Source organism: Alligator mississippiensis, chromosome 1 (assembly GCF_030867095.1).
Source record: "Alligator mississippiensis isolate rAllMis1 chromosome 1, rAllMis1, whole genome shotgun sequence".
Taxonomy (NCBI): Eukaryota; Metazoa; Chordata; order Crocodylia; family Alligatoridae; genus Alligator; species Alligator mississippiensis.
Window position 1 is genome coordinate 49,777,148 of NC_081824.1, and position 14,137 is coordinate 49,791,284.

At 40.7% G+C, this 14,137-nt stretch overlaps 1 protein-coding gene across 1 annotated transcript in view; it reads left to right on the forward strand.

Moving 5' to 3' along the window:
• Positions 1-14,137, forward strand: part of GFRAL (GDNF family receptor alpha like) — a 59,584-nt gene that overhangs the window by 15,154 nt on the left and 30,293 nt on the right. Inside the window, exons 5-7 of the mRNA XM_059727270.1 lie at positions 265-362; positions 2,781-3,108; positions 6,661-6,911. Of these exons, the coding sequence (XP_059583253.1) occupies positions 265-362; positions 2,781-3,108; positions 6,661-6,911 (677 nt within the window). The remainder of the gene's footprint in view (positions 1-264; positions 363-2,780; positions 3,109-6,660; positions 6,912-14,137) is intronic.

The following is a 14,137-nucleotide window of genomic DNA, read 5'->3' on the forward strand; positions in this document are numbered from 1 at the left end:
CTAGGACTTTCTGAACTTCCATAATCACAAACCATAAACTCATAAACAGGGTAGTAGTGTTGGCAGTGGAAAGGAAAGCTCCTGTGCATATTCACCTTAATATCTATACGTAAATATAATGAAGCCTTTATGGTTTCTAAACAAATTGACAATTTCTATTTGGTCAATCTTATTTGTTTTTTCTCTTTACTTTTCTTTCTGAGCTGCTCCTAGCATGGCAGCTAATAAAGTGGTACATTAAAACTGACAACACAGTTGACACAGGGGATTTATTAATGCTGCATATCCCATGTTTTTTCTTTTAGATAATATTAACATGGAAATTAAATTACAGTGGAATTTATCTGCTCTTTCCAAACAAGGTAAGGCTCATTTTATATATTCATTTATAGTTCTTATTTACTGTTTTTTCTACCAGCCTATAACAATGAAAAATGCAGCTTCATATAGATTAAATAATAATGCCAAGACTCAAAATAACTTAAAATTTGGGATTTAGTAAACTTCAAATGGTTTGCAGCTAAGTTTTTGCATAGACAAGGATCCCAAAGGAGTAAAAATTCTAATGCCATTGAAGTCAAAAGTAAAACTCCCATTGATTTCACTTAGGACAGTGAAATACTGTCCTCAAATGATGAGGAGGGCATAAATGCTTATTCACAGTTTAACTGAGTTATTTTGAAAAGTCCCTCCAAGCTGTTGAGATTTCCTTTGGCAAACTGCATTCCAGTTGATCCTTCAAACTCTCAAACAAGATCTAGCTCCCTTTCCTGATAGTACTTTCTTCAAGGAACAATTTTCCTCTTGCACTCTTCTTAGAAGTAAATAGCCTGGTAAATGTCATCCCTATGGTCTTTATGGAAGTAAATAGAGACCTAGTCTAATTCTCCTAGATATCAAGATTATGTAACAAATTACCCAAGAAATAGTTCAAGGTTGCCATTAAAATGTTACTGTTAGATGCTATTCAATATAAACCTTTTAGTAATGTTAATTTTTTGCTTGGAAACTAAACAATCAATCCTTTGAGATACTAGGTTTATTTTATGAGGTTTTGAGTGCTTTGAAACAATAATGAAGTTAAGAAATCAGCATTGTGAATACCCTTACTGGGGTTTTATACACTATCAAAAGAGTGCAAGGCATGTCACAAGTACAATAAACAAAGTCATTCTCTGACATGAAGTACTATCTATGGGTATAATTATGGCTCCAGTGAAATCACTGGCAAAGTAGAATCAAGATTTCAGTCTAAATAGCTTAATGACAAATGTATTATTGCAGAATTAAGGTTGCCTGCTGGTAAGATTTGTCCATCAGGTCTAGAGACGCACGTTTAGCAACATTCAAGCACCTAGGCATCAGAATCAGAGGGTTAAGGTACTTAAACTTCTGAGAATAAGGAAATGTAGAATTAAGATGCATACAGTACAGTCTTAATGCTGCTGCCCTTGAGCTAGTAACAGTCACTGAATTATTTTATACTCTTTAATTGCATTCACTGTGATACTTGTGTTGAACAGAGAAGGATTAGTTGGAGCAGCGTAGCATGCCCATCTGCTCATCCCCACATTCGTCCTTATGATCAATGACATGAGTACCAGTTTTTCTCATTTTAGTACTAACTTCTGTAAGTCAGCAGTTGGAATTGTTTTCTGGTTGTGGGCTAGAATGACCTAGCTCACATCTGAGGTAGGCCAGCACTGGGGTAGGACCCATCAACCTCTGCTGCTTCTCCCGGCTGCCTACCTGTGGATTGGTATTGGTAGAGCTCCCCTTCTTCTGAAGCCCCTGCTACCCAGCTGTGGAAGGGTGTGAGCAGAGACCCCTCTCTGCCAGAACACCCAGTGCCCAGTTGTGACATACTGTAGGCCAAAATCCCCACTACTGAATGCTGATGAAGCTACTGCTTCATGGGCTAAATTCAAAGGCTCCATGATCTGGATACAATCTAAGGGCCTAAGATTTTCAAACCCTGTTATAAGTCATTGCAGGAACTTCTTGTGGTTTACTTGAAGTGAGGTGAGATATGAAAGCAGTCTATAGATTTAATATGGGGAAGTGACAATACAGTGTTAGATGACATCTTCTGGATAGGACTAGAGGCCTATAACATTTTGTAGGTGTGGCATGTGGGCCAGATAGAGGCAGATGTCTTTAGCAAAGGTAAGCTCCTAGATGCTATTGTACAGCTCTCAGGTGCTCAATTCTGTAGTCTTCTGTGCTATCTGAAAGGCAAATGCAAGTATGCGTGTTATAGATACATTGGGTCAGTGCTCAAAAGTGACAAAATTTAGGTATATCTAAACTTCAATGACTGCACATTCTTCAGAACTATCTGAGCACCAGAAGCAATCTAATCATAGTAGAATGGAGGTCCACACACAGGCTATTGCCTGTCATACAGCTTGCAGTTCTTGGTTTTCAGAAACTAAAGTCTGATTTATTTAGCCTAAGAAAGCATCAGCACTTTAGAAGTCATTTAACCATAAAAAGCTCCTCCTTCCTGTCTTTTACCCTCTGCTGCTCCATGCACAGCAGCTAATTGTAGAGTTGCTTAGCAGGAGCCTGTGGTGGCAAATAGGAGAGTGAAGATGGTGCAGTGGGCATGATGAAGGGAATGATGGAGAAGTTCAGCATTAAGTGAGTCTAATTTGGGAGGAATACTGGGGTTGTAGCAGAGATTTCATAGTGTTTCCAATGGGAGTCCAGCAAGTAGTATGCTTAATAGATTGTTGTCTATATGTAACTGATTCTTTTGATTGTATTGTGCCTTTTAGAACACACTGAGAATGGGACATGTTTGGATGTAAACAGGGAATGTATTGAAGATGAAGTGTGTAACAGACAGCTATCCCTGTACCTTAAAGTTTGCTCAGTGAATAAAAAGTGCAACATGAAAGACTGTCAAGCAGCCATAAGGTTCTTCTATCAAAATATGCCTTTTAATGTTGCCCAGATGTTGACATTCTGTGCCTGTACCCAGCTTGATAAATCTTGCCAAAAAGCTAAAGAACTTCTTCATGGAAAGCCATGCGCAGTCAACATAGTGCCCCCTCCTTCATGTCTAAGCATAATTCGCCAGTGCCAAAACAATGAATTATGCAGGTAAGCAAAAAAACCAAAACAAACGAATTAATATTTGGCTAGTAACACACTTATCTATAAAATAAAAAATAGTGTGTAGATGAAATGAGGGGCATATGTGTACAACACTTTAAAGTGGGTTAAATGCTTTTGAACTGCTTTAATGGTGTTTGCACACGTCTACAGCGTATCGCGCATTAATTCCAGCCACTTTAGCACATTCAGTGGCGTAATGTGCCTTAAATGACTTTGGGGCACAGCAAACTAAAACACCTCCAGCCGTGGAGTGAAGCACCGGGCTCCATGTGGCTCAGGGGCTGTGCAGGAAGTCCATGTAGGCAGCCTGGCAGCAACCTGGGAAGGCAGGCTCCACTGAAGGAAAAACAAAAAAGTGGCGAGCCTGATCTTTTTTCTTCTCCCCAACTCGAGCCTGCTTACCTGCATGCGCTGTGCGGGGACCTGGTCCTTCCCTCCATGGCTGTGGTGCTCCCCAGGACCACCCACGCTGGGTGCTTGTGGGCAGGTGCCGCCGGGGGAGGTGGGGACGCGGCCGCAACAGAGGAAAGCACCAGCCTTTCCCCCACTGCAGCCCAGGGTCTGGTCCACCTACCAGCAGCTTGTCCTCCCCTCCCACCGCCAGAGAGGCAGGTAAGACATAGGTGTACACAACACTGGGGTTTACTTTGCCCTAAACTTAAAGCAGAGTATTTGAAAACCCACTGCTTCAATTTAGGGCCCCCATTTCATCTACACATGCCCAGTGATTTTATATATATGCAATATAATTTCTCATATGATATACTATATACTGTTACACATATCACAACATGATTTTGTGATAACTATGCTATAACAGCTGGTGTTTAAGAACACTTATGTCTGCCAAGTTATAGTTGTCTAAACTGTACTTTGTAACTCAGAAAAATTGACGGCTTCATAACAAAAATCTTCTGGACAGTTCTAGTCAACTGTCATTACACTTGATGAATAATCCAAACTTCACAATGACTTTCAGTGTTGAACTTGGATCAACTTGTTGTAGAAATGCAGTTCTATAACTTGCATTAAAGAGCAACCTCAAGCAATTGAGCAATTCTGATTCTATCGAGGAGACAAAGATAGAACATGTATTTTGCACTATGGTGTAGCTAGTGAGCTATAATACTTACATGGATTGTTTTCACTTTTTACTCTAAAATATTAATTTATTCTCATGTGGCAAGACAACAGAAATTCTTTTAAAGCATAATTCTGCTTGGAAAAAAATGATTAAAATGGCATTGCAGGTTCTATTCCTTATGTCTCTTTATGATTCCTGTAGCAAATATGTTTATTTTGCAAATAAAAAGCAGGGTTCCTTTTAACCTTGAGCTCTGCAAACTCAATGTGGGTTTTACTACTTGTGTGTAATTACCTATAACACAATTTCTGCTTAACAAATAATATCCCTAAAGGTTTTCAATAATATTCTCAGGATGGCACCTTTGTACTCAAATGGTTTGTACAAATTATGCAGCTGACTGCACAAGTTTGTTGAAAGTTATTCATTCTACCAGGGAATCTCCTGCATGCTACTGGTTGTTATGCAACTAAAGTTGCCTAAATAGTAAAACCCTTTACTTCTTTCTTTTTCTTTTCTCCTTCAAACATGAGGTAGGTAGTAATAATCTAGGCATTGAAGCATGTTCTTAAACAATCACATTCATAGAAAGTGACACAAATTTGGATTTTATTTCAGAAAACATCCAAGTGAATAGCAGGTTTGGCTATTATAGACAGCTCTACTTAAGTAAGACTAGCCTTGGAAACACAACTGGAGCACCAGTTTTCAGTGTGGGTAATGTAACACTTTTGGCCAAGACCTGAAATTCACCTTACAAGCATACTATAAATTTACCTTCAGTAAACAAATCAAGAGAACAAGGATCACATTCAGGTTCAGTGTAAGCAAGTGCAATTCAGATTGACGTCAATGCGAGTTGCATTTTTTAATGCCAGGCTGAACTGGGCCACAAATGTGGCTTTGTGTGTGTACATATAAGATTCTAATGGGAAATAATATTTAAGAGGGACTTGCTGAATTACCTTTATTCTGGGAGCATTAATGTTTGCCAGCATTAACAATAAGTAGAGGTAATTATCAAAATTACGCTTTGAATTATGTTTAGCTGTACCTATAAATTACAAGCTTGAATGACATTTTTTTCCATTAGCTCAGAGATGACAGCTACTTTGAAACCTTTTCTTGAGTAACCGCTGTGTAATTGGGTCCTAGATGGAACTTTATAAGTTGATTGTTTCCTATGTGTACTGCTTCATAAGAGCCATGCTATCTCAGGACTAAATTATCATCATGGAATACCAAACTTTAATGGATCAGTACATGAGAGTTTAGAAGCTGACCCAACAACCATTTACCCCTACAATCCACTTATATTTAGTAGAAGTGACATATAGCTTTCACATTAATATCTAAAGTTTTCCATCAGTCATGTTAGATAAGGAGTTAACATTTATTATTATTGTTAAATATGGCCAATCAGGGCCAAATTTATCCTATTTTACATGGAGAATAAGCTGGCATACAGGAATATTGAACTGGGAAGGAATCCAGATAGCTACTTGCAAATCATTAGATATGGTCATTGGTAGCACCCTTCTAATAGCTTTACAGTTACTGTACCTGTAGCTGATTTGTTCTTACTCTACTTCGGGTTTTTTCTCTCGTCTCATTTGGTGTTATTTAGTCAGGCAACAAATCATGTCAATTGCTGTTTGTTCCTCCCATATTTATCTCACTTACATACTTTACACACCTGTCACACCCACTAGAAAGCTTTTTGTTCTTGTTTCATTATGATGTCCAGTCTGATTATTCTATATTGTTGCTGTGGGTGTCTCTCCTTAGACTGTTGTTACTAAAACCTGTTCTTAGATCCAAGAAAGTCTTTGCTGTTGGTCCAGAGTTCATTTTGCACAAAGAAATTCTTGTTTAAAGCCCAGATTTTATCCTCAGATATATCTATGCAATCCTTGATATTGGAGACGTGTATATAAGAGCATAATTTTGACCTACTGATACAGTTGGGTATCATTGTGCCTTCCAAAATAATAGATTATTGCAATAGGGATGACAAAAGGTGCCTTGTCAAGGCCATCTGGCATCCTTCACAGTACCTGTCTGAGGATAGAATCTAATGACCAGAAAGGGTTTTTAATTGCCTGTTCCTATAATTTGAAATGCACTAATTTCTGCTATGATTGTTCAGAATGATACAGGACAACAAGTCCTGAAAAATATGAGAAAGGGTTATTTAAAATGAGGGCCTTTTATACCATTAAAAAAAAAAGTCAACCTTTCCTTTTTTCTCCTCTGGATTTTGTAAAGGAAGTAACTGCCTTTGAGGTCACTTAGCTGGCATGCATAGAAAAATTCTGATTAAAATTGCTACATTTTCTCTGTTGATTTTAAGTTAAGTAAGTTTATCTTGCATTTGATGTCACTGAAGAATAATGTTATCTTAATCATAATATATTAAAGTTTTTCTTGTATGATTCTTATGCTTCCTCCAGGAAAAAATATGAAATGTTTTGGTCAATGTGCTGGAGGCATGTTACGAGAAGATGCTATGAAGATAAAGCTTGTCTTGAAACATTAATCAAGGATGATATGACTTGCTCTGGAAGTGCTGACTGCAGAGCAGCTTACATTGACAACTGGGGTACCATGCTTCGGGTAGAGTGTTCCTGTAATACTGTACCATTAGCTGAACAGCCTCTATGCAAACTCTTTCAGCACATGCTCCATGGGAAGTCCTGTTTCAGTAAGTTATATGAGAAACAAGTTGTACTTTAAAATATAAACATGCTATGTTAATACAGCAAAATATTATGATGAGTTAATTTGTGAAAAGTGTTCATTATAGCAAATGTATTCCTATTATAACACCATTGACTTCACTAAAATTATACCAGGGATGCTTTTGTCTAAGTGTCTTTCATGAAAACCTGTATTCTTTACTTAGTACTTGTTGGTGTCTGCTAATCCTTAATATTACGATTAAGGCTCACTGGCTCAGTTGTGAGTTGAAATAGCTACATGGATATTTTGGAACAATTAAAATTTACTAAAACTCATGGGGAAGCAATGGCAGAAGACTTAGTAATGATCTCAAGGAGAAGACAGGACAATCAGTTAGATATGTAGAGTGTTTATATACCAAGCAGTACCGGGAGTAACAAGGAATAACAGCCATAAATTGACTGAGAGTAGATTCAGGCTACATATCAGGAGGTGCTACTTCACATTCAGGGTGGCTAGGATCTGGAACCAACTTCCAAGGGAAGTGGTGCTCGCTCCTACCCTGGGGGGCTTCAAAAGGAGGCTAGCTAATCACCTAGCCGGGGTTTTTTGACCCCAGCATTCTTTCCTGTCCATGGCAGGGGGTCAGACTTGATGATCTGCTCAGGTTCCTTCCGACCCTACCAACTATGAAACTATGAAACTAATGCGAGAAGCATGGGGAACAAGCAGAAAGAACTGGAAGTACAGGTACAAGCACAGAGTTATGATGTAATAGGGATTACAGAGAGATGGTGGGATAGTTCATATGTTTGGAGAACAGTCATGGATGGGTGTAGCTTGTTCAGGAAGAATAGATGGGAAAAAAGCGGAAGTGTTGCTGTATATATAAAGGTGATATTCATTGGTTCAGCATGAAGTGGAAGGTAGGCCTATTGAAAGCCTCTGGATGAAGGTCAGAAGAGAGAGCAACAGAGGGATGTTATGATGGGCATCCACTACAGGCCACCAAACTAGGAGGAGAAGATGGATAAGGCCTTCTTTAAATAATTGACAGAGGCCTCCAAATGGCAGGATTTGGTTCTGATGAGGGACATGAATTATCAGGACATCTGCTGGGAAGGAAACACAGCAGTGCACAAGCAATCTAACAAATTCTTGGAGTGCTGGGGATACAGATGATAGATAGGCCACTAGAGGAGAATCCCCTCTCAACTTGCTGCTCATAAATAGGGAGGGATTGATTGAGAATGTGAGGGTGGAAGGCAACCTGGGTGATGGTGGGAACATCTACACAAAACCAATGAGCAGTAACTGTTACTCAAATTGCCAATCGCTCAAATCAAGAGCAAGACTTTATAAAGGAGGATAAGGCAAGGTGCCGTGTTTATTGATTACATGAGTTGGACATAGAGGTTCGGGCACACCATTCATACAAACACATGCAAAGCATCATATACATCATTATACACTGGCTTACACATACACAAAACAACCATTTCATCCACACATACACCAGATATAGTTACCAGCAATAGTTGCTCAGTATCAGCCCAGGGTGGCCAACCCGGGCTTATTAAGTAGATGATGATGATTTGAAGATAGCAGATTTGAAGATAACAGCTGGAGTGGGGTGAACAGATGCATCTGTGCTCCGATGAAACATCAGTAGAGAAAGAGACTTGCCAAACTTGGCATTTTCAAAGTGTTCTTTTATAGGGATTGGCATCCTTTGTTTCAGTGCTTTGGGGTTTTTCCACACCCAGCTTCTGGTTTTGTGTTTGTTCTTTTGTTTTCAGCTTATCTTAGCCTTGGAGTGTTCTTGCTGCCCATCTGGCAGGGGGGTACATTCCTTCTCATTGTTATCTTCTTTGTGCACTAGTCTTAAAACGGATTCTTCAGCCATTCATTAATTAGTTTACTGACTGGTAACTTACATTGGGCACCTTGTTGCTTACATAAACAATTAAATCTTCTTCCATCTCTATGCCATTCTTTCACCATTCACCCTTTTACACACATTCATACATAAAGGCTATGCAGAGTTCATTCACTTATGTCAAGCAGAAGGATACAAATTGGAGTTTTTAAGTTGCTTACAGGACAAGACTAGCATGGTTATATTTCCCTATTATTACACCCTATGTTAACATCAGCTACATTAGTTCAGTTCATGCTACATAACATCAGAAAAAAATCATGCAGGAATGCTGCTGCACAGTAACGCCAGTTACTAATGCAGTCATTTAGTATTTGGTTATGCAAGTACTAAATGACTACACAGCGATAACTATGTAGTCTACCACTTACATAGACCACAAAATGATGGCGTTCAAGATCCTAAAGGGAGGAAGGAAGGAGAGCAACTGAATAGGAGCACTGGACTTCAGCAAAGCAGACTTTAGCAAATTCAGGGAACTGGCAGGAGGATCTCCTAAGAAGCAAGTCTGAGGGATAAAGGAGTCTAGCAGAATGGTTATACTTTAAGGAGGCCTTTTTAAGGGTTCAGGATCTAGCTAATCTGATGTGATGGAAGAATGGGAAGTGCAGCAGGAGGCAAACCTGACTAGCAGCAATCTCTTCAATAAGCTGAAACTCAAAAAGGAATCCTATGAAAAGTGATAACTTACTCATACGACTAGGGAAGAGTATAAGAGTATCACACAGGCATGCAGGGAGAAAATTAGGAAAGCCAAGGGACATAAAAGGTAATAGAAAAGATTCCACAGTGTGTCAACAGTAAGAGAAAGAGCAATCATAGATCCCCTACAGAATGCAGAAGGCAGTCTTGTTATGGACGATGCCAAGAAGGCTGAAGTATTTAATGCCTTTTTTACTTCAGTCTTTACAAACAGGGACAGCTACCAGACAATGAATACAGTTGGCAGCAGAGATAGGGAAGGAGACAAACAACCTAGAGTAATGGCAGAACAGGTTAGGGTTGCAGGTTACTTATCCAAGCTAGATGCTTTCAAGTTGGTGGGGCAGATGGGTGCATCCTAGGGAAATAAAAGAATGGGCGAGGTAATTTCAGAGCCATTAGCTATCCTTTTTGGGATAGCTAATTCCTGGAGGTTAGATAAGGTCCTGAATGACTGGAAAAGGGCAAATACAGTGTCCATTTTTTAGAAAGGGAAGGAAGAAAATACAAGAAATTATGGACCAGTCAGCCTGACTTTAATATCTGGAAAGATGCTGGAGCAGGCCCTCCAGGTGTCCTTTGTGAAGCAGCTGGAAGATAACAACTTGATCTGTTGCTCTTAATTTTGATCATGGCATGATGTGAATGGAATTAAATGATCAGTGAAAATGTTCTGGTCTCAAATCCTAATTCATTGAACACTTAAGCAATACCACTACTTGAGCACAATGACTCAGCAAGCCAGGCATCATCACAGCACTTGGGGTTGCAGTTTTGACCAGCATGGTCTCCTCTTACTTGGTGACAAGTCCCCAAACTTAAGTTTTTTCCTTAGGCTTTTATACTATTTTAGAGCCCTCTTTTGTATATTCCATATATGGTCATGCTAGGGATCCTCACCAATTACCTTTTACAACAGTTATTTCCTCATCAAGCTGCTGCCCTAAGCCTGTTTCTTTTCATCTTACTGCTCACCTACAGAGCCATACTTGGGCTTGTTTTGCTATCTTGTTTTTCTACATTATACAGCTATCTATGTTTTGTTTTGCCTACAGAGTTTTCTCTGTGCTAGTTACCTCTGTACTCATTTCATTTGCAGCTCATGGTGTTTGTTCAAAAGGAAAACAAAATCTCATCAGTTATGTCAAGGCAGCTTACAGGCCAACAGTCCCCTCCTAGATAGTGGTTCCATTTAGGATACCACTATCATTATTGTCAACAGTCCAGGCATAAGGTGAGACTCCATTCTTCTCAATGCCACCTGTGGAGGGGATGGTATGTGGCAGCTCTCAGTGCTTACCCTGGCCTTGACTGGTGATCTTACCACAAGATATCTGTGGGTGTGTCTACAAGAGCTACTGCACAGTAAGAAGTTTTTACACTAGCATCTACATGTGCAGGCATTACAGCACAGTAACACTGTGTGTAGACTGACTTGGGACTAAAGTTAGTAGTCCCAAGTCAGTCCACAAACACAGGGTTACCACATAGTAAGGAGTATAGAGCACAAATATGCTTTACTGTGCAGTAACTACTCAGACAGGTAGCAAACCTACTTGGGCAGGTAGCATCATGCTGGTAGCAGTTTTACACCCAAGTTGTCATAAGTTGCCATACTTACCGTGTAGTAATGGCACACATGTGTAAACACACATCCATACTGTGCAGTAATTTTTGGTTATTGCACAGTAACCTAAATTAAATCTGCTCCCGATCAGCCAGACACCACGTGGCGGGAGATTGCTCCCTGCCCCCAGTAAATGCCTGCTGTTAGGGTGGGCTGCACCACTGGAGCCCAGATGGGAACTATGTCCCCCTGCCCCAGCAGCAGGGAGTTCCAAGCCCCCTGCTCTGAGATCACAATTGCAGAGCAGGGGCCAGGAGCTCCTTCTCTTACAATCCCCATTTCGCCATTGTGATCCGGGAGCGAGGGACTGGGAGACCTTTATCTCCCAGCAACAGCTCTGCAGTTGTGGGGCTCGAGCTGAGAGACCCTTATTTCCTAGGGCCAGGTCTGCAACAGCTGGGCCGGTGCTGGGAGATCCTTATCTATCAGCCTGATCTCCACAGTCATAGGGCTCGGGCTGGGAGACCCTCATCTCCCAGCACCAGCTCCATAAAAGTGGGGCCAGCACTGGGAGATCCTTATTTCCTAGCTGAGCTTCTGGTTGTCAGACTTGGGCTGGGAGACCCTCCCAGTGTCAGCTCTGCAGCCACAGGGCTGGCCCTGGGAGATCCATATCTCCCAGCCTGAGCTGTGCACTCATGAGGGTCGGACTAGGAGACCCTTATCTCCCAATGTCAGCTGCGTGACAGTGGGACTATCCTCGTCTCCCCAGCCTGTTCCCCGCCAAGCTCCATGCTCACGAAGTTGAGCAGGGAATGGGCTCCCCAGCCTCCGCCCCATAAACTGATCCCAGATCAAATGCATGTGTAGATGTACCCTGTATGTCCATGCCTAGACTTTAACCTTATCTTGACTAGCAGCTTCACCCTCAAGCATGCCACACAGCATTATTTGCACCAGCTAAGGAAGTAGACTGGAAGCAGTGAAGTTATGTCCATATCTCTCTGAAGGCAAGGCCATTAGAATTGCTGAGAGGCAAAGTCAATTTGCTCACTAGTAGCACTACACAGATGTGGCTACATTGTTTTCACTCTAGTATGTGCTGGGCTTGAGAGTGAGAATGCCAGGCATGGTAAATCAGGGTATAGATACAGTCTGTATCTCTGAGTCTTCAATTTGATATTTTGAAGACATTGACTTTTCAACAGTAGTTATGTACTTTCAGGTTCCTGTGAAAGGCTTACTAGTTCCCAAGGCATTAATTGACTCCATAGAATTCCAGCTGCAAAAGTAAGAAGACAGAGATGTAGGTTGTAGCCGTGTTGGTCTAAGGACATAGGCAGACAAGGTTTTTTGGGTGAATCTGATATCTTTTATTAGACCAACTAAATAGTTGAAGAACAATTTTTAAGCAAGCTTTCGGGTTCCAAAACCCTTCGTCAGGCTAGGGAAGTTTCAGCAGTTGGTGTGTGCTCTTCCTGGAAGGAATGAAAAGTAAAAAAGCCAGAGGCTGGGCTGGTATGTATACAAGACAGGTAGTCAGTGAAAATGTAGACTGAGGAGTCAATTGGTGAGAGACAGGCTGGGTGGGGTGGGGAGACAGGGGGGATGAATAGTGGAAAAGTACCCGGGAAGTCAGATGTCAGGCAGGTTATATTGTGTCATAAATCTAATGTCTATATTTAGTCCATGATTTTTAGTATCCAGGAGGTTGATGAAGTGGAGTTCATAGGTTCGTCCCTGGGAAGTGTTTTGTAAATTTCCTTTGAGAATCAGGACTGAGAGATTGGAGAGAGAGTGGTTTTCTTGTGAGAAATGTGCCCCCACAGGTAATTGGGTATTCCTGTCTTTGATAGATTTCTGGTGTGCGTTCATTCTGGTGCGCAGTTGTTGTTTGGTCTCTCCTACATATTTTCCATCAGGGCATTTGGTGCATTGGAGGAGATATATTGCATTTCTGGAGGTGCAGCTGTAAGATCCAGGAATGCTGATCGCTCTGTTATAGGGTGTAGTGATTGTGGGGGTGGTGGAGATGTGTTGGCAGGTTTTGCATTTCTTGTCATGGCATGGTCTGTATCCATTTGGTGTGTTCTGGGCCTGAGGAAGTTTGCTTCTGGTGATGAGGTTGATGAGGTTCGGTGCTTGTTTGAAAGCAAGGATGGGTGGCTCTGGGAAGATCTCTTTAAGAATAGGGTCTCTTTCTAGTATGGGTTGCAATTGTTTGATGATTTTCCATACAGTTTCAAGGGAGGGGTGATATGTCATAACCAGCGGTGTACGATTTGGGGGGTGGGGGTGGGGGGGCGTTCTTCTGTATTGCAACAATTCTTCATGTGGTATCTGGGTGGCTTTTCAAACATGCAATCTATCTATCTATCTATCTATCTATCTATCTATCTATCTATCTATCTATCTATAAGATAGATAGATTTTATAGATAGATATTTCTATAAGAGAAAGAAGAGCAATTTATAGAGAGGACCAAGGGAAAGACTACTACATACCAACTCTAGGACTGCCTCCATCCCTGCAGAATAAATATGGAGCTACTGTCCATCCCAAATCCGCTGGCCTGATCTGCCCTGAGAAGTCATTATTTGTAATGGCAATTGTTCTGCATGCCCTAGGGCTTTATTCAAAGGACAATTAGCCCAGGATGGACTGAGTAAAAATGAAGAACTAGTTCTGAAACCCACACACTCATTAAGCAGTAACGAGTAATTCCACTGATCTGAATGGACTTCTCAAAGCATAAAGGTGCTACACAGAATGAATAAAGACATCAAGTTCTGACTTTAAAGAACATCAGGTTGTAGCATGTCTGATGCATGCATTCCTTAAGAATCATTAGAGCCTACCATATACTAAGCTAGTGATTTATTTATTTTTGGTATATAGAGAAATCACTGCCAGAGCATACTTTAACTGGGAATTCACTGATATATTAAACCAGAAAGAAAGCAATGGCTTTAAACTGTAGTGAAGTTGATTTAGATAACTATGAGGAAAAAACATCCTTACTGTCAGAACATGAAGGAGT